Raw genomic sequence first — 22,972 nt, 5'->3', positions numbered from 1 at the left:
TTTCTTATAATCTAGGGTCATTTTCTCTGTAAGCCACACATTTGTCATGTTCTGTATAATTACCTCTCCCCGATACTTCTTTGCGTTACCTTTTACTTTTCTTCATTTCTGCATAGCCAATCATCTCTCACACCTTACTCCCTAGTGAATCTCTTATAGTAATAATAAAAAAAAAGGCATAATACATAAATTGGGCCCTAAACTTGGCTTCGAATTTTAAGTATGACCTCTAACTTTCAAAGTGCACAAGTAGGCACTTCAACTATCCAATTCTTAAACAAAAAAACATGTGAATCCAACCTGGCATAACGCGTGATTGAGACGCAATTCAAGCGCGTCAGGGGTATTTTTCGAGGCCCACAACAATAAAAAAAAATGAAAATGACAATTTTACCCTTAATAAATCCCTTTTAAATATATCTTTGTTTTTTTCAAATCAAAATCCCATTTTTCTTCTTCCTAATTCTAGTACTCAAGCTTATTTTCTCTTTTTGTGCACAATTTCTGGTCGTTTTTTATGTAATGGCTTCTATAATTTTTTTTGTCATTGTGTAAAAAGAGCTATAATGAAGATTTCTTGGTCTACAAATAATTCAGGTATAAAAAAAAGTGAATTTACATTCATGGTGACAATTTCTACCAAAAATAAACTTTCAAAAAGCAAAAATTAACATAACCAGACTAAATTGAGGAAGAACAACACATAAACATCCAAAAGATAAGAACTTTGACCACAAATCTTCACAATTTTACTTTGATTTGCAAAGAAATTAGGGCTAGGGCTCCGCTGATGTTGAGTGAAAATCGAGCAAATTGGGAAAAGAAAATACGACCCTACCCTTTTGTATTTTAATTTTTTTTTTTAAAATTATAAAATACGTGTAATTTTTTAATTACGTGGCAGCCACTGAGTGGCTCAATAAGCCATGTAGGAGTGTTTGTATATCACACAATTTGGCTGTTGGATTCGCGTGTTTTTTTGTTTAAGAATTGGATAGTTAAAGTGCCTACTTGTGCACTATGAAAGTTAGAGGTCATACTTAAAATTTGAAGCCAAGTTTAGGGTCCAATTTATGTATTATGCCTAAAAAAAAATAGTTTAGTTGAAGTAACTTTAATTTTCAACTTTTATAATGTATAGTCTGTGTATTTTATTCAGTTATAAAGAAATTTACATAATAATAATAAGTCCACGTATAAAATAATTACAAGTAAATATATATATAATAATCATTTCTTGATAAACAAATTAAGTTATATATTAATGGGAAACATGACAAATATACCTTCGAACTATCATAAATGGTATGTAGATACCCTCCGTCCAAAAACTAGAACATATATACCCTTTATACTAACCGATATACACGTGTCATAATCTTATCCACCAACCCGACATTTATTAAATATCAGATCGACGAATAGGATTGCGCCACGTGTACCCTTTTAGTCTTCCGTTAGAGTGAAGGGTATATATGCTCTAGTTTTTGGACGGCAGGGGCAACAATGTCCCAAAAGTATGACGGAGGGTATCGATATACCATTTACGATAGTTCAAAGATATATTTGTCCTTTTTCCCTATATTAATTACTAATTACAAGCTTGATCATCAAATTCTCTCAATCTTGAGTTGCAAAATAATCTTTTCTAATTCCTCATGTGAACAAGGAATTTCCAAAACACCTTTTTGTCTAAATCCATATTCTTCTTCAGCCAACTGTAATAACCTCAAAAATGTTGGATTTTTTAACCAATTCAATTCTAAAATAAACCTTTTTCTCTCTTCCTTAGTATTGACAGCAAAAATAGCAAAATGTCCTTCCTTCACATCATATGGTACAACTTCTTCATCTTCTATCGACGTTTCTTCGAAATAAATTCTATTTTTATCGTCATCATAACGAGGCAAAAAATGAATCTTGATGACCTTCTTGATTAAAAGCTTAAGTATTATCATGCCTTTAATTCTTTCTCCTTCAATTATCTTGAACATTTTTCAAATGAGATTTTTTTTTTTTAGGAAAATTTGTGAGATAATAATGTGTAGGACTGAAAAGGGGCTTTTATAATTAACTTATGTAGGAAAAGAAGGGAACAAATGAAATTTCTAAGAGGCTTCACATTTCAATATATATGGGTCCATTTATTTATATTATATAGTTGTCATCCTTCTGTAATTGAAACATTTTATGGGTTTTTTCCTGCTTTAATTTGCAAATTAAATATATGTTATCTCAATGTCTATACTAGTGGAAAAAATGGTGCATGTATTTGTTGAATATTTTCTGGTCATGTAGTGTCACATCATGAGGATATGTATGTTGCAAAATAGTTGGAGTATATTCATAGAATTCTTTTAGAGCTTGAGGCGTGTCGTTGACGATACTGTATATTAATGTATTTGTTAAAATTTAACAGATTTTTCTGATATAGAAAATAAGCTCATTTCTCTTATTTACGAGCTCACTCTTATTTTCTAGCTCTTTATATATAATCTGATTATAGTGTAAAACCTCATTTATTTACACTTGATGAAAATATCAATTTTAATTATATTAGTCAATTTGTTTTTAAGTATGAAACTTAATTATTCAAATTTATACCAGTAAATGTATCTTTTATTTGTTTGACAACCATTTAATAAATATTGATCTATAATAAAAATTTAATAGTATTAATGAAGATGTTTGTTCATATTAAGATATCTATATATTTTTAAAAGTTCAATAAAATCTCAATATAATTAAGATATCTATTCAAAGAAGTTTTACAAAGAAGACAATCCACTGTTGTATCATCTGCTTTCACTATTAATTATCGTTAATCGTTATCAAGTATAATCAACATTTATTGTCAATCACTACAATGAACAATCAATACCATTTTCAACATAGTATATAGTTAACTATTGGAGTATATATTATCATTCGACACTTTCATTAATTACATTATCACCTCCACCGTTATCAGCTGCCACCAATAACCAGCTTTGATCACAAATGTCATCCGTCTTTACTATTATTATTTTCTATTCACAATTACCATCATCAGTCGATACCATCCTAATCAACATCCACAATCACTCATCACCATTACCAATAATCGCCTAATGATTTTTCAAAAAACTTAATTTATAAAGTAATATAAATAGTTTTAATTATTTTGTATTCAAATCATAATGCAATATTTAAAAATATTGAAATATATATTCACATTAAGTCATTGTAATCTTAATTTATTAAAAACAAATGAGCACTAAAAGTTTGTTTGAGGTTTGATTAGGTTTTAGTTAAGGTACCAAATTCCGTACGTCGAAAAAATAATTCCGTACAGCTGTTACGCGGTCTACTACATCTTCTCAATGAAATAAATTAATTTTTACAATAAATAAAAAGGAACTTAATATAAAATATTATAATAATTATAAAAAATGATCAAGGAGAAATGATTGGAAAGGGCTAGCAAAATCTTGCCTTTTTTTTTAAACAAAAAAAGAGATATCATATATATGGGGAAAATTGTCTCAAAAATACTCCAATTTTGATCGAAATTGCGATTACGATATCAAACTTTATGGAGGACTTTTTACCCCTGTACTATTTAATAGTGTATTTTATAGGTATATATGTGCCCACGTGGACACGTTACTATTTATAATGATACAATATTTATGATGTCCACGTGGCACATATATACCTTTAAAATACACTATTAAATAGTGTAGGGGGGTAAAAGGTCCTTTCCAAAATTCGATATTGTTACAACAATTTCGATCAAACTTCGAATATATCTCAGACCTTTTTCCATATATATAACGGTAGAATAATGGCATTTGTAACTATAATTCAAGCACTACTTTGCTACTTAAGTGCTCATGCATAAATATGTAAATTGAATCCGAATTATTGATTCTGATATTAGTGGAGCTGAAGTAACTTAAAAATACTACTATTATATAGTGTAATATTGTCCGTTTCAGATCAACCTTACATTATTCTTTCGAAGTATTCTTAACACCATCAAAATTATTGAACATTCAGTTACTAATACAAGACTTTTTTCGATACACATCCAATGAATATAACCGAAATACATTTGATTTTTATTTTTATTTTTATTTTTAATAAAACAAGCATAACTAAATGGACCCTTATTGGTTAGGAGATTTGTCTAGTTCAATGTGACAATTACAAATGTTGCTAGCCACAAAGATTAATGATTTTTTTGAAACATATTGTACCACAATGTCTGGTACCATTCCGTATACTTTCTACAACTGGCACGCGGTCTGATATATTAATCATGAATAGTAATAGTAATATATAACATCGTTCCATACGTTGGATGAGATAAATAAAAATATTTTATAAGATGAGATATTATATGAAATTTTATCTCATTTTATGAAAATGCATCTAAGATAAAATATTTTGAATCAACTTTCGTAAATTTTGAACTCAATAGTTGGATACAAGGCAATTGAATCGTAAAGCGGAGATCATATATAGTGCATATCGCAAGTAGGACGTGGGATTAATGCAATGAATTTAGAAACATCAAACCTCACTTGTTGGAAAAAAGTAAAACTCATCAAAATGATATCTAGAATTGTAATTCCATCATTTTAATACAAATAATAAAATAATCTTAAAATTAACAAATACTTCAAACTAAATATGATAATTCAATCAATTCCAAAATTATTATTCTTTACCAAACTCTTCCATTTTAATCTTCTTCGACTTATTTGTATTATTATATTATAATATATGGAGTATTCTACTTGCTTTTATTTTTGAATTATGAGGCATAAGATTTATGTTGACTAGGGGCGTTCACGGTTTGGATAAAAACCGATCCAAACTGAAAAATCAAACCAAATCGATAAAATAAAATTAATTTTATTTGGATTTGGTTTGGTTTGGTTTTAGATTTTTGAATACCGATAGTATTTGGTTTGGTTATGGTTTTATTTGAAAAAAACCGAAGAAATAACCGAACCGATGAATTATATACATATATTTTATTAATATACATACTTAATATATTGTTTTTATAAACAATTTTAAAGATCTTATACATATTTTCATTAAAATTTCTTTATAATTTACTTATTGAAAGCAAAAATGCCCAAGATGAAACATTTATCTTATTGATTTCATGTATATGAGTGTCTATGACAACTCTTTGTGGGACTGAAAATGTTATTGTCTCTTCCTTCTAGGTCAATATAGTGAATTTTAAAGCTTTATTGATAGTAAATTTAGTGATTGAAAGTTTAGTAATTTAAGTCATTCTAACTATTTTTCGTTTTGAATGGATTGTTGTCACTTTTTTCACATTTTAAATGAATTGTTTCTTTGATTTTTGTGTATGGTTAATAACCGAATAACCGAACCAAACCAAACCGAAACCGATAAATGTATATTATATTTGGTTTGATTTGGTTTTGATAATTTTAAAACCGATTAAGTTGGTTTGATTTTGGTTTTGACCAATAACCGATCCAAACCAACCCGTGAACACCCCTAATGTTACATTAGAGTTTTAATTAATTAGACATAAAATTCAACCATGTAATTAACTATTGGTGATATAACTAATAATTTTTTTAATAATTAATAATTTGGATTATATTATATAGGCATGCTATGAGTAATTTTGTGGCCTCCAATTTTCTCGGGCCTAATACAAATTTATATCTTGGGGGTAGAGTTGCCCCTACTATATCGAGCAACTTTCACATATAGCAAACACAAAATTCATATTTGTATGCTATAGCAAAGTTTGCATAATTGTGCTCCATAGCAAACACATATATGTATTATAATTTTCTATACATACACAAAAAAAACAATTGTATATATAATTCGCTATATATATACAAAGAAAGCAGTTGTATAATTCGCTATACATATACAAAAGAAAGCAGTTGTATACAAAAGATTAATTGTATAATCTGTGTATGTATAAAACGAGAAAGAGAGAAAGACGAAAGAAAACTGGGCAGGAAAATATTTGTATTGTATAATTATAAGTGTATAGGACGAAGATATATGTATTTGCATGTGTATATACAATTTTCTCTCGCTTTATACAAACAGAGGCTCAATTTATACATTTCGTTTCTGTTTGTATAAGCGAGAGAGGCGAGGGTGGCGAGCGAGATTTGGGAGAGTGGCGAGCGAGGGAGAGGGGAACGAAAATATATGTATATATACAATTTCCTCTCGCTTTATACAAACACAAACACATTTTATACATTTGTGTTTGTATAAAAGCGAGAGAGGCGAGGGAGATTCCACCAGGGAGAGTGGCGAAAATAGCAATAGTTTGCTATAAGGTACAATTAAATCAAAGTATATTTATAGCATTTAATTTGAATTAATAGTTTGCTATTATATATAATTTTCCCTACTATATATTCAAGAGCCCAAGTGCAGAGATATCCTATTTATTTCGGAATCATTATTCGAATCATGTAAAATTTTACATGTCTAACACCTTTAAATACTTTAGGTATGTGATCTTTGAAGTTTCATATAACTAAAATTTATGCATATATGTTGAATGGCTAAAGTCATGGCTAAACTTCAACTATTTTTACTTGAAATTCAATCAGTGCCGATTATACATATTCAATTATATTATTGCTGCTAAATTTGTTATTTGTTATAGTATGTATTGTATTGTATTGTTTGAATGAATACAATATTTTGATGAATTGTATCATTTTAATTTTTGTCATTGCGTAATATTACACATTAGCAATGTAAAGGATAAACCTTAAAAAAAGAGAGTAGGGTACATAGTAAAATTGATAAAATATGATTATTATTGATATTAGATAATAAGCAAAGATAAAATAATAAGAAAAAAAAAAGAGATAATGAGATCACATCAAATTGATATTCACATAAAGTGAGATTTTTACGATGAATTTAATCATACGAAACAATAAATTAAAAATAAAAATAATAATTCTATATATAAACAGAAAACATCTCCTCTTCATTACCAATAAGGGAGAATCAAACTTTCCTTAATTTTCATTTTTCCTCCATTTTATTTTCTACATTTCTCGATTCACATTACACATTATCTTTTAAAGCTTAACCTTTAAAGAAGCTTCAATATCGACCACATGTCATGCATCTGTCGACTTGATATAAACAGTATATCTTCTATGTACAATGCATGAATTATTAGAAATCCATCACTTTCCTCTTGATCAGGCCCTCTTCATAGAGAAGTGAGAAAATTGAAGAAGAAACATCATATAAACACCCTCCAAACTAGCAAACAAGTTAAAGATATGAAATCATTAATATCCAATAAATTTTTTGAAAACAAAAATAATTAATGGTTCACATGAAAATGTGTATATAGAAGAGAAGGGACTTCTTCTTCATGCTACACATTTTGATACTCATGATCATGCAATATGTTGATTGATATTTCAATTTCTTGAATGACTATTCATATACCAATGGGTCCTTTGTTCCCCTACCTGATTTTTAGGTACAATTTATTAATTTGTTTCTATATACAGATTAAAAACAAACTAGCAAACGAAGGTTCCGGGGGACTTTCACATTTTATTGAAATTTCAGTTAGTTTTGCTTGAACTTTAGACATATATTATAGTTCAATAATTTTTTTATCGGAACTTCAACTATATGTAATTTCAAACATTGTTGTTCAAAGATTAACTTTGTTATAACTAACTTCAGACACTACATATTTGAAATTATTTCGAAATAGATTTGAAATTGGTAAACCTGTAACAATATTTTAAAAGTGAGTACAAGTTAAATATGGTGTACTTTATATTTCAGCTCTTTAATTTTATTTAATATTAGAATAATCCCATGAAATTTGTTTGAAGGGGAAATTCTTTAATTTTGTTTCCAAATCTAAATAAAATTCAGAATATTTTGGCTTTTTTTTTCCTTGTGTATAATTATCCCTTAACCATATGGATGGTTGTTATATATTGTATCATAATGTATCGTATTATATAATATTACATTGTATTATATTATTTTAATAAATATAATATTTAGATAAATTATATCGTTTGTCATTGTTTAATATATAATGTCACACATCAACCATTTGAAGGATTTTTAAAAGATAAAAAGTAGGATATTAGGTAAATCTATTGTTAAAAAAAGAAGAAGGAAAAGATAATAGAAAAATTGCACAATATTTGTGTTGTATATTGGAGTGGAATAGACGAACTTAAGGTTGTTTGGGACAATTCGCCTATTTGTGGGCAAGTATCAGTTTTGGTTTGTGTTTTTAGGGAGGATCCCTTTTAGTATGTGGTGCTAAAAAATGTCAGTTTCACATTAGATCAGTCGTTATATTACATAAAATAAGATTTTTCCATTGTTACATATAACAATGAATTTAACGATACGATACAATAAAATTAAAGTATCAATCAAAACAAAACTAAATCGGTTGCTACATAAAATGAAACCTTTTGTTGTTACATAACAGTTAATTTAACTGTACAACACAATCAAATTACCTATAATCAAAACAAAACCAAATTTTAGTTGTTAAATAAAATGAAACTTTTCATTGTTACATAAGACTGATTTTGATTAACAATACGATACAATAAAATTTATTGCTACGTAAAATATGACTTTTTATTGTTATATAACACTGAATTAACGATATGATACAATAAAATTTGAAGTATCAATTAAAACAAACATTATATTTCAACTGACAAGTACATGAAAGTTCAATACATTACAATAGGTAACAACCATGCATCCAAACAACATGGACAATATACTAGCTAGTACCTTTTGTCCTTTAACATGAAGCAAGTCTCAATTCTAGTTAGAGATGGACTCAATATATAGTAACATAAACAGAAGAAGAACATATAATATATGTTTGTAAATCAAACCATATATTATAATCTAAACTCCAATCTTGAGTTTGATGAGAATTTTTTGTAATTCCGCGGCGAGACAATGAACTTCAAGAACACCCTTTTGTCCAAATCCATATTCATCTTCAGTTTGTTTTAATAATTCCAAGAATGATGGATCAGTAAGCCAACATAATTCCACAATAAACCTCTTTGGTTCTTCCTCTGAATTCACTGAAAATACAGCAAAGTAACCTTCTTTAACATCATTTGGTACCATTTGATCATTATTTGCTTTTGAGGTTTCCACAATTTCCACATCATCAAATTTGGAAATTAATTGAAGAAGATTATTCTTGAGCTTTCCCATAAGATGATTAAGCCTAGACATCATTGAAAATAATTTGGAAAATAATTTAATGAGAATGTAGTAGTAGGATAATGTGTTTTGATTTAGAGTTTAGGGTATTTATAGGAGGAGATTATTGAAGTTATGAAATAATTGTTGTTAGATGGGGATGAGCTAGAGGCTAGAGGGTCCATTAATATTGCATGTGCTTTCGCTATCCTTTGTATCATCATAATTGATATTTTGTGCACTCCTATGTCATATATATATATATGAAACAATTCAAACTACGTGTTTCACTGATAATCTAATTATCGTAAAAGTAAAGTATAAAAAAAAACAATGAACACAAAGATCTTTACGTGAAAAACACCTGGCTCACAACAGTAAAAAATCACGACTTACACCTCTGTAGGATTTATTTCAAACTTCACTATAACAAAGAACCTCAACAAATTCAGATTACAAGATTTGCTATCCTAAGAACTTAATTCTCATACTTGTTGCATCAACATGTTTCATCACTCTAACAATTATCAAAATGATTCAAATTAAACTCAACAATAATGGAACATAAATGATGAATCTTTCATTTTTTTGTTTTGAAGAAAAAAAAAATGTAAACTTTTAAGATTGTCAGTATTGAATTCATTATAATGTTAGGGATCATTTGATATATGGGATAAACATAGATATATTGGTAGTCCTGAGGTTAAAATTTAGTATTGTCTTGTCCTTGTTTGGTTCTTAATTTTGGGATAAGTTATACTGCAATTAGTAATTAGTATCATGATAAGTTATTTCTATGAGAAATGATGGACTAATAGTACCATGATCCCTCAAACCTTTTTTCGTACTACTAAATTAAGTGGAGGGTATAATTTTTGTAAATAAATATTTTTTTTAGAAATTATACAATGTGTGTTGTTATTAATACGCAACAAATCAAACAGTCAATAAAAAATAATATCAAGATAACTAATCTCAGTATAACTAATCCACTCTTAACTAATTTCAGCATAACTAGCTAGCAATTGTCTTCAAACCAACTAATCCCTTAAAGTTATGGGTTCAACTCTAATATTTGTTGAGATTTTAGTAGTTTTTTACATATATTATGGAAAGTTAAAGGCTACATCAACCCCTTAATATATAGGGATATACTTATTTTAAGGACACACTTTTTATTTACTTAGTTATATTTTCGTCACATCATTCATATGCAAACCTGATGTTTTTTCATGAGTTAAGTATGTTAAAATTCTTTTTGATAAGGGGTACTAGCAATAAGACTTTACTCTACACTAAAATCATATTAAAGTGTGTGACAATCTCAATTTAAACCTTAGGTTAGCAACTTGCTAAAGATATGAAGTGATCAATATCTAATAGATTTTTTGAAGACCAAAATAGTTAATGGCTCACATGAAAGTGTGTATAGAGAAGAGAAGGGCCTTCTCTTCATGCTAAGTTTTCCTTTTATTTTACTTGATATTCAAGATCATGCAATAAGTTGATTTATGATATTTCACTTTCTTGAATGACTATTCAAATACCAATGGGTCCTTTGTTCCCCTAGCTACCGGATTTTAGGTACAATTAAGTAATTTGTTTCTATATAAAGAAAGTTCTAGGCAAACTTTCACGAGGCAGATATTTTACCGAGTTTAAATTTTATGCACAAATAATATATATGATGACACGATCAAAAAATGGATGTGATGACACTCGTCTTATCCCACCAAGACAAGTCAGCCTAAAACTCAACTATTACAATAAAATGCGGAAATTTTATAATCAACTCAAAAATACCCTCAAAATTTGGTTGTCACGTGTATAAACCTCTAATGTGTTATAACAAAATTGAAAGAAAATACAAGTTTCAAATGATATTGTTTCTAGAATAGAACAAGATCATTAATAAGGAGAAAGAAGGTCTGTTGAAATGACAAGCAGCTACCTCACAAACCTCCACAAGAAGCCTCAGACAAGGAGAAGAGAAAATATCACAAGGTTCGGGCGAAGTAACCTACAAAAAAATGTAGTAGTAAGGGGTGAGTACCAAAACACACGGTACTCAGCAAGTAAACATCTAAACATAAGCTAAGGGGATAGAATACGGGTACTCCTTACATCCCAACTGAACCTCCACAACTACAACCTGCATAAAACCCGCCCACCCTAATAGTTCACAATTTCCAAGCACATATCTCAACAACAACATTCTAACAAACACATATTCTCAACAACAAGCTCGATATTCATCAATTACAACCTCCATAACTACAACCTGCATAAAACCAGCCCAACCAGTTCATAATTCACATATAGCACACAACTCAACAACAACACTCTAACAATACATATCCTCAACAACAAGCTTAATATTCATCAATCAAAGTTCCACAGAAAGGCACTCACAAGATCAGCAAAACACAATATCAAGTTCACTAATGATAAATATGTGCAATGCAATGGAATGTAATGTCAAGTATAGTGATGCATGTCTGACCTACTAATACACACCCATTGTCTTTCAATTTGGGACCCATGGAGGACATATCTGTCCATGCATCCATGCGGCGTGCAATACGACCCTCGATAATAGTAACCATTGTGGCGCGCGATACGACTCTCGATAATAGTAACCATCATGGCACGCGATACGTCCCTCGAAATATAGTATCCATCGTGGCGCGCGATACGTCCCGCGAAATGGTACATCCTCTTTAATTTCTTATTCTTTCTCAATTCACATAACACTTGTCACAACCATGTCTCAGAACAATACAAATGACATGTTCCACACAAATAATGATGAGATGACCATTTTCATAATATTGCACAATTCACAACAACACAATCATGATACAACATCAACAATGATTCAACAAGCCTTTCAAACCATTCTCAACACATCACACACAAACAATTAATCACATTGTCTTTTATTACCCCTTTTTCATCATTACAATTAATCAATGTGGACAAATCAACCCATCACCAAGTCTCATTACCCCCAAACACATATTACAAGGAAATACACGAATTACATACACTTAACAAGGATTTAGAAATCCATTTGCCTCAAATAGTTGAACAATCACTTCGGGACTGGATCTTTTCCCTTTCGTTTAATTTGACTTCTAAATCAATTCAATCTATTCAAATAGATAATCACAATAAGAGTTTAAAACAAACAACACCAATATTACTATTGGTTTAGCCTAGATCCAAAAACATACTCAAATGTATAATCAAGCTCCTAATCTTGATACCAATTAGCATGTCAATTCTCATATTTTCCAAATTTCAAGTCAAGGATTAGGTTCCAACATCTCCAATATCATAAATATAATAATATTCATATTTAATTACCTATCTTAATATATATCAAATCTTGAATCATAATGTGATAACTATAGGAAGATTTCTAAAATTTAAGCTAAGTTCCACCATCAGCAACCTCGACCACTAAACAAACAAAGAAGAAGAAGAAGAAAAATATAAAACAAGGAAAACTATGTAGAATTCATCCTCAATTATATTTAGATATCATTGTCCTGCAAATACCTAACTCATTATTACTTTCTTACTAAGCTCTCTCAATTTGGCCGCAACAAAACAAATTGAAAGCAAAACCACAATTGTTTTATATGGTCCTTTACAACTAATTTGTCTACAAGTTTTATCTCTTCTATTTTACCCCAAAATAAAATCACATGTCACAATAATGATTCCATAATCAAGCCGCGCCGCCGACAACATCATTAGTAAGTAACTTATAGAGCTAGCAATGGCATCACCAGTTAAACCCTACTAACTTATTTTTAATGTATATGGTCCGAGTGACATGAGATAATAATTAAATTAAGGGCTTGACCCATTAATCATCAATTAAATAAATTAATTATTTAATAAATTTTGCCAATTAACTAACTGTAGTTATCAAATAATTCAAAATTTTCAGACCAACTTCACCGACTGATCGAAAATGACTCGTGGCAATTATCGAAAGGGATAAAACAATAATTTTGTGAAAATTTTCAAAAATGAGTTTCCGAGTCATTACATATGAATAGTTATAAAATCAAGTAACATAAATTAACAAGAAATAAATATTTATATTAATATAAGTTAAAGTAGAAAAATATGTATGACATATTCCAACTGGTTAACTTATATTACTCATACATTAGTAGAAATATTTGAAAGATAGAGTTGAGAATAACTGAGACCATCATCATAAAATAATATGAACCTATTGGTTATGTTTGGTGATGTGGACATAAGACAAATTACAAAGATAATTTATTATTTCTTGATGTAATAAATTGAAAGTTGAATAACAATTCAGAATTTTAACGTAAACGATACTTTATGTAATAGCAATAATTTCAGAAACTTTCCTTCAAATTTTGTCTTATACTAACAAAAGTTACTAAACTGCATCAATGGCATCCAAAAGTCTCCCAGATATCTTGGTAGCAAGTTTGCTTAAATTAGAGAATCAGCTTATATTATAGACTTTAATGATATCCTGAAATAAAAATAGGATTTTAGAAGTTTTAACTCACTTAGCTTAATTATTAATTAATTTCAAAAATATCCTGATATAAAAATAAAACAAGTTAACCTTAAAACAACAACAAAATATAAAAAAGAAGTTAACTAATCAAATAAAAACATTAAAGAATTTTTAATTATGAGTTAAAGATAAAGGAAGGATCTTGTTATCAACATAACATAACATAATGCTCTAAAAACTATAAAAAGAAGAAAAAAAAAATTCTTTATAAACTACAAAGAGAAGCAAAGAGAAAAAATCAAACAATTTTTTCTAAAAATTTATGATTCATATTATGATGAATTCAAAAATAATAATATTGAATTTATAATTGCAACGGAAAAAAAAGTGACAACTATATATGTTAGGCACATCAAATAGTTTTACCTTGTAAAATTGAACTGCACAAAAATGTCTAACAATCTTCATTATAGATCTCTCTCTCCTGCAAAATCAGATCAAAGAATACAAAAATTTAACCTACAAAAGAGACAAAAAATTAACCAACAAAAGAGATAAAAAGATGAAGAATAAGGAAAAATGTAAAAAAAAAAAATCATCACATATGTCTCAAAATAGGTAAAACCTATTTTATAAGTGTGATTTTAAGATGTCATAAATTTATATATTAAATTATTTGAGGGTTATGAATATGAAAAGTTAGGAGTTATGAACATTATTAATATTTATTAAGAGTAAAATTTATGTGATTGAAGAGGTATAAAAATAAAATAATTGAAAAAAATAAAAGAAAAATTCCAAAAAAAACACAAAAAAAGATAAATAAGAATCAAGCCCTCAGAATGCGCCACGTCATCATTTTCATATTCAGCTTTATTACATTATATAGATATAGATTGGCTTGGTGATGCTAGTACAAAATTTGTCCAAACCACCACCACTCTTAATACAAGTTTGTTCCTTTTTTGATTTATAGTATATACGATTAATTTTCTCAGAGATTTGAGGGTTGTAAGTAACTGATTTCTCAAATATCAGATGATTTGGGCTTTCTTAGGATGTATTTGATCGCTAGAAACATTTTTCGGCACTGGCTTTGACAAATTCAGTATTTGATGTCTTAATCTTGTTTACGAATATTTCAAGAGTTTATGAGATTTCGAGAAGTGAATGTGTTATTTTTATATATATAGGTGTGAACTAGAGTTGATGGTTGAGTAACATCCAAGAACTCTAATAGAAATTGAGCTCGTCTGGTAGAGTGCCCACAAAATTTCGATGCTTACGCATACTATACTTGTTAATTATTTTGAGAATATCTTTTCTGCCTAATCAACTTGCCAATTTTATTTGAACAACATTGACAATCTACGCTAGGAAAGGAACTAAACGAAGGAGAAACAGTATATGCTATGAAATCCTTTGAATCGTTCAAGGATGGGTTACATCCTTTTTAGGCTTATAAATCTTTGTAATGCCATCTATAAAAAAAATGACAAAAATATTTCTATGGCTTTGATGGAACTTCTCTATCAAGTTGTTGTTTTTAAAAAATAAATAAAAATAGATGGACAATAGATAATGTATATCGCGATCCAATAAATAATCACTCACTTTAGGAAAATGTAAAAAAAAAAAAAAGGTAAGCAGACCAATATGAAAATTGGTCTTGAAAAAGCTTTTGACAAAATTGAATGGTCATTTATACGTTAAACACTTATTTACTTCAACTTTCTTAATAATATTATCAAACTCATGCTAAGTATATAGAAATGTATTTTTTCTAACCGCTTAAGCGTTCAGATAAGATTGTCACATATACCAATATGATATCAGAGTACATAGAAGTTCTAGATTAGGTTCTAACAACACCATTATAAAAAATAAAATAAAATAAAATAAAATTATGTGCTTGTCCATAAAAAAGAATCAGACTCACACGTTAGGGTTAAGGGGGCATATTGTGAGAATATAATTAAATAAATGAAATATGTGTTTTCTGTCACATCTTTTAAATAAGACAGTCACATACTTCAACAAATAGAGAAACGTTTAAAAAGGAATATGATATTTCATCCCATCTTGAGTTCCAAAATGTTTTGTAATTCCGCGGCGTGACAAGGAACTTCAAGAACACCCTTTTGTTGGAATCCATATTCATCTTCAGCTTGTTTTAATAATTTCAAGAATAATGGATTATTGAGCCAATGCAACTCCACAATAAACCTCTTTGGATCTTCCTCTGAATTTACTGAAAATACAGCAAAATGTCCTTCTTTAACATCATTTGGTACCACTTCATTTTTCTTGAACTTTCCCATTATAAATTTAAGCATGACTATACATGAATTGCTTATTTCTTTCCACATATATCAATGAACTTTATAAAAAAATTTAATATTCTAATTTTGGGATGTAGTGATATATATTTGTAGTATGATTTTGTTTTGATTTTTGAAAAAAATTAGGTATGCAATTTATACAATAAAATGCTAGCTAGCAAATGAAACTTCTAAGATGCTGAGAATAGGGTCCATTCCATGTGCTATAGCAACTTGCAACATCTAACTAATTGAATTTTTCATAAGTGTCAAGCTAATTAATTCTAGATGTGAATTTGAAAAAAAAAATATTATTTTTTTAAAAAAAAATTAATATATTTGAAAACTACATATATTATACTACTTATGAAGCAAAAAAAAATAAAGGAAAGAACTCTTCTAACTTCCAAAATGCAATAGTATATGCAGAGGCATATCTAGCGCGATTTATTTACAGGTTCGACTTAATTCAATAATTTTGACTTTAATTTTATATTTATATATTAAAAGAAAACATATTGAATATATAAAAATAATCAAAATTAGATTTTAGTAACTTAAAACATTAAAATTTTAAATTTATAAATTTCAAATTTTAACTCAGCTTCTAGCATATATCACATACTTACAGTAGAACAGATGAATTAGAATATTCTAAGTGGGATATTATTTTTAAAGTTTCCTTTTAGACGTAAATGGAAACGCGGTATACCATATATAATAATAATAATAATATGATTTAGCTGCCCAACCTCCACAATTATTTTTAAAAAAGGATTTATTTTCCGTACTGTACCTTAGTCCGTACAGTCAGTCAAGATAATTTTAGTAAGGTCCATGTGTTGGGAATATAAAAGGATATAGTATTTTATTAATAATAATTAGGAATATGTGAAAGTCTAATAAAAATTGTTTATACAGCTGCTACATCATTAAATTATGCTTATAACCTATGTTTTGATATAATTCTACCAAAAATAATTTCATCAGAACGTTAATTTCACATCGCACAGCACTGTCCAACGCGTCAAAATTCCTCCAAGGTATCGCGTCGACTTTCAGCGCACATTAAATTGATTAATTTAACTTTGTATCGCGTAAAACTTCATTAAATGAGCTAGTAAGTGATTTATACGAGACATCAATTAAAATTCACTTATTGGATGAAATAATCTACGTATATATTATGGTTTTGGAATATTCTAATTTGACTAGGTAGGTGGATATTTTTTCTTGTTCACCGACTAGTGTGAACTGCAGTGGAGGTGCCTACTCTTTTCGCTACGGGTTCATCTGAACACATGACTTTTTGATATACAGGTATCTATACATGTAAAAATATATTAATGATAAAAACGAGTTTAATATTGAAAATCTTAAATATTAAAATCCTTTTTGAATTTAAATGGTGACATTCTCAAATTATCGACTAGTACACTGATAATATGCAAGTTTTGATGAAATAATTGAGATATGTGTAAGCAGATTTTGATAAATTATTATTATATACTACAAAAGAATATTATGTCACACCGTTGTTATATAAGACAAAAATATTTCAAACGTTAAATATGGGATAAAGATATGAAATATATTCGAACTTTGATTGAAATTGTTGTAATAATATCGAACTTTGGAAAGGACTTTTTACCCCTGCACTATTTAATAGTGTATTTTAAAGGTATATATGTGCTCACGTGGACATCATAAATATTGCTTAATTATAAATAGTAACGTGTCCACGTGGGCACATATATACCTTTAAAATACACTATTAAATAGTGCAGGGGGGTAAAAGGTCCTTCATAAAGTTTGGTATCATAACATCAATTTTGGCTAAAGTTAAAATATTTTTCAGACCATTTTCCCTGTTAAATATTATAAATACAAATAGTGGTGTATGTCCGGTTGATATGCAGCTGGAGTTGCAATTTTGCCCATCCACCCACTGGTACTGTATTTATGGTGAGTTTGATGTGTTCTTACACACATTGTCGTGTTCATAGAAATTAAGGTCACATATTTCAGAGCAAGAATTTATTCATAGTATGGAGCCAAAATTACAGCAAGAAAGGTGAAAAGGATTTGACTAAGGGTGTATCATTGGTGGATCGAGGAAAATAGGTTGAGTTAATAAATCGACGAATAATCGTACAACTCAAAAATTAGTTGGGCCAATGAAATTTGGCTGAAGTAAGTTAAAATTGGATCAGAATCTAATCTAACTCACCTAATTCTTAGTTACTAAGTTTTTTTGTTTGTTCTCTTATAGATTGAGTACGTAATAAAACTTTGTTCTTTATATATGACTATATATAACATATTAAATACGAAAATGTCTTTTTTAAAATAGTGAGATAAATTTTTTCTTTAATCAATTTGAACGGGATATCAGTCCAATTTTAAAATAAGCTACATTAAGCGGGTCAAAAGGGTTGAATTGATAAAATATACGAGATAACCAGTCTAAACTAAAACGGATTGAGTGAGTCAAGATTTTATTGGACTGACCCCTAGATTTGGCTAACAACATTGCTTTTGTTAAGAATGTGATTAAATAAATAAAATATAATATTTTTATTAAACGAGAATATGAGATAATCACCACCATTTTCTAAATTTGTTACTTTTATAGCTTCTACTTAATTAATTAATACATGTGCTAAACCACATTAGAGTAGGTCTCATAGTTTTGACTTTGGAACTAGAAAAACATCATTTTCATCATAAGAACAAGAAATATCATTTATACACCCTCCAAACCTACAAGACTACAAACTAGATAAACATGAAGTGGATATTCCTCAATATATTTTAGATAATGCCTACGTGATATTATTGAAGCAATTTTTAAAGTAACGATAAAATTATTTATGTGTGACTTATAGATTAGATCACATATTTGATTCGTGGAATGGTTAATTATATTCAAGGTTTTCCAGTATTACATCATCTTAGGTTGGCCCTATTCGAATCATGCATGAGCATGATATACATTACATCTATATTAATATATATGAAATATTTTGCATATCAAACTGTTTTTTTCTCATATAAAAGTATTCACTAGAAAATCAAATATCGTCAATATGGAAATTGGAGAAGATACTTTCTTGAATAATTATTCCTAAAACTATTGGGTCCTTTAATTTGTTGCCTATAACCAGGATGTTTATTCTTATGTACAATTATTAACTTGTCTCAATAAAACATAAAAGCAAATTGGATAAAGAGGGGAGTTTAATAAGTTTGTCGACTATGGATTGAGGATTTAAAAAAAAACTTATGACATTAAGTTCGCGGTTGGTCATAGATTTCAAATATTTTTCTTTATTATTTAGAATTATAAAATTAGAGTTGAAGATGATATTTTAATTGAGTTATACGACGTTATTATTAGAATACTGTATTCTAGAGGGAACAAGTCAAAAGTTATACTGCTGAATGAGTGAAAATTATACTACAATGAATTTGAATTTCTTAAAGAGAGTGATATATTTACGCCTGAATATTTATTTATTCAATTTTTGTTAATTCAATTTCTTTTTCAACGGTAATTTATGATATTTTCACCAACACTAACCAATTAAAGAAGAAGTTAGAAAGTTTGATTAATAAACTGCAAAAGAAGTAGTGATATTATTTCTTCCGAGCCAAACCTCCCATCACCATGAGAAGTGAGTCTGGATGAATGGATTATTATAAAAAATATATATATTTAATTCGATAGGGCATTTTACACTATCGATGTATATAATATAGTCTTTTAGACTAAACTACATAACTAATTAGTCAAAACTAAACAAATTAACATAAAAAAATTTGAAAAATTCATCCTAGCTATAATAAAGAATATGATATTTCATCCAATCTTGAGTTCCAAAATCTTTTGTAATTCCGCAGCGCGACAAGGAACTTCAAGAACACCCTTTTGTTGGAATCCATATTCATCTTCAGCTTGTTTTAATAATTTCAAGAATAATGGATTATTGAGCCAATGCAACTCCACAATAAACTTCTTTGGCTCTTCTTCTGGATTTACTGAAAATACAGCAAAATGTCCTTCTTTAACATCATTTGGTACCACTTCATTATTCTTGAATTTTCTCATTATAATCTTAAGCATGACTATACATGAATTGCTTCTTTCTTTTCCCATATATAGAATTGTTGAATATTCTAATTTTGGGATGTGGTGATATATTTTTTGTAAGAGTTAATTTTGTTTGTGGAGTGAATTTAGGTAGGCAATTTATATAAGAATTTAATGCATGCACTTTCTGAAATACTAAGAAGCTAGCTAGCAAGCAGATGAAACTTCTGAGATGGTCAGTATAGGGTCCATGCCATGTGCTAATAACAAGTTCTGACTTTTCGTATTTCCTTCGTTTAAAAAAGAATTGTCTAGTTTCTTTTTTAGTCTGTTTAAAAAAGAATAACCTCTTTTCTTTTTTTGGTAACACTTTAACTTCAACTTTCCACGTGACATATATAAGGCCACAAGATTAAAGGGCATTTTGATACATTTGACAAAACTTTAATTTAGAACTACAAGATCTAGATCATTTATTTTTAACCGAAGGAAGTATCACCTATGAATTCAATTTCAAAATCTGATCAAATTTCATGAACAAACATATATTTGAAGAAAAAATTTCAAATATAACTACTCTCAAAATTGATCGATGGTCATTTACTAAATTAGTTTCATTTACATGGCAAAATTTAGAATGAAATTGTCAAACTTATCAATCTAGGGTTTGACTAAACGCAATAATTTGATTCAAAATGCAAATTATTTTTTTTATGCTTAAAATTTATTAGATATACTTAAATAATTTATCCAGAATCATTAAGCTATTTTTTTAGAATTCTCCATTCATAAACTTTAAATTTTTAGCCCGTTCAAATATATATCACATATAATAAGATTAGAATTTTGTAAGTTGGATATCCTATTTTTAAATTTCCTTTTTTGACGTAAATGGAAACGCGGTATACCATAATAATAATATGATTGAGCTGCCCAACCTCCACATTTGTATATATAAATATAAAAAGAAAAAGGATTTATTTTCCGTAGCGTACCTTAGTCCGTACAGAAAAGGATATTATTATTAATATTATTATTATTATTAAGAATATGTGAAGGTCTTTGGCACCTTTCCCCTTTCTGCTTGTCTCAAATTTTACTCGCTATGTTATTGCCTCGAGGTGATCGCGATTATTATAATCTTTCTAATTTTGGATAGATCGTTTAAGAATTTGTTACGGTTTATTATTATGTTTATACACTATATAAGGTGAAATATTATATCCAATACTACTTACTATATAATTAGATTATTAATTCACTTTCGTATCGCATAATAAGATTCGCTATGCTATAAATAAAAGTTTTTTCCATTATATATTAATGAAAAATTTGTATATAACGTATTTTGTGTTATATATCCAGCTGGAAGTATGCAAAATTCGAGGAGATGACAACTTCTTACACATTATCGTGTTGATAGAAATTGGAGTAATATTTAAAGGTCAAATATTTCAAAAGGAATTTATTTTTCTCCATTTCATAGTATGGTGCCAACTGTAAGACAGTTGAAAAGGAGTTGACCAAACAACTTTTGATTTTGTTGTCGATATAATATTAAGAACTTTAAAATTAATATACTTTCCTTTTTTTGTATAACGAAAATATTTAGATAAGATGATCGTCATTTTGATATAGTGTTATTGTAGGTAGAGGTCATATTTGACTTTGAATTTTACTATCGATGATTATTAAAAAGAATTTTCCTCATGTTTATCCCGTCAAAAAAAAAATTAAAATTACTTACATGTGGAATGTTATAGGAATTATTACAAGATGAATGGTTTCTTTGGTTTCTTTGGTTTCTATGGTCTAGATAGATATGCAAAGCATATTTTGTGTAAATTCTTGTTGTCATATTATGATAGAAAAAACTTTTTTTTCCAACACCGATAATGGTGTATTTATACGTTATTATAAATAGGATATATTTTAAAGGAAGACAAGCTAATGAACTACCGAGATAATTAGCACCTCTTTTGGATAGTTCCAATCCAATAAATATTTTCCAACCATAGATGAACAGCATACATCATTAATATAAATAACTTTTGAAATTAACTTGCATGTAATTAAAGATCGATGTGTACTAAAAATATAATAATTAAACAAATAAGAATATATTTTTTTAAGTATTTAAGCTTTTAAACGGAACAATCACATCATTCTCTAAATCAATAGGATTTTGTTAAACCACATTAGAGGTTAATTTTGACTTTGGAAGTAGCAAGCCACTAAGAAATTGGAATAAAACAATAAATATCATATAAACACCCTCTAAAACAACGACAATATTAGAGAGCTATCGCTAAAGTTATCTTAGTATGATCTATAATTCAGGTTAAAAATCAATTTTTGCAATATATCTAAACTATAAACTTGAGTTTGAGAATTTTTTGTAATTCCGCGGCGTGACAAGGAACTTCAAGAACACCCTTTTGCCCAAATCCATATTCATCTTCAGTCTGTTTTAATAATTTCAAGAATGATGGATTATTAAGACAATGAAGTTCCACAATAAACCTCTTTGGCTCTTCTTCTGAATTTACTGAAAATACAGCAAAATATCCTTCTTTAACATCATTTGGTACCATTTCATTATTTGCTCTTGGTGTTTCAACAAATTCCACAACATCAAATTGATGCTTATTGGAAGATTTTGGAATTAATTGAAGATGATCAATAATGTTCTTGAGCTTTACCTTAAGATGATTAAGCATGGCCTTGCAATTGTTTCTTTCTTTCCTCATTATAGAATTTTTGAATATGTTTTTGGTAAGGTGA

At 28.4% G+C, this 22,972-nt stretch overlaps 1 protein-coding gene across 1 annotated transcript; it reads right to left on the bottom strand.

The window, feature by feature from the left end:
- Window positions 1–8,839: 8,839 nt before the first annotated feature.
- LOC125864831 (auxin-responsive protein SAUR32-like) lies at window positions 8,840–22,972 on the bottom strand. Its single transcript, XM_049544916.1, has 2 exons — window positions 22,712–22,972; window positions 8,840–9,106 (listed from the first exon to the last, which is right to left on the bottom strand). Exons 1-2 carry the CDS (start codon window positions 22,936–22,938, stop codon window positions 8,947–8,949), a joined length of 387 nt encoding a protein of 128 aa, XP_049400873.1. The 5' UTR covers window positions 22,939–22,972; the 3' UTR covers window positions 8,840–8,946.

This window comes from Solanum stenotomum, chromosome 5 (genome assembly GCF_019186545.1).
Source record: "Solanum stenotomum isolate F172 chromosome 5, ASM1918654v1, whole genome shotgun sequence".
In the NCBI taxonomy this organism is placed as follows: domain Eukaryota; kingdom Viridiplantae; phylum Streptophyta; class Magnoliopsida; order Solanales; family Solanaceae; genus Solanum; species Solanum stenotomum.
Note: the sequence above shows the minus strand (reverse complement) of the source record. Positions and strands in the feature narration are given on the sequence as shown.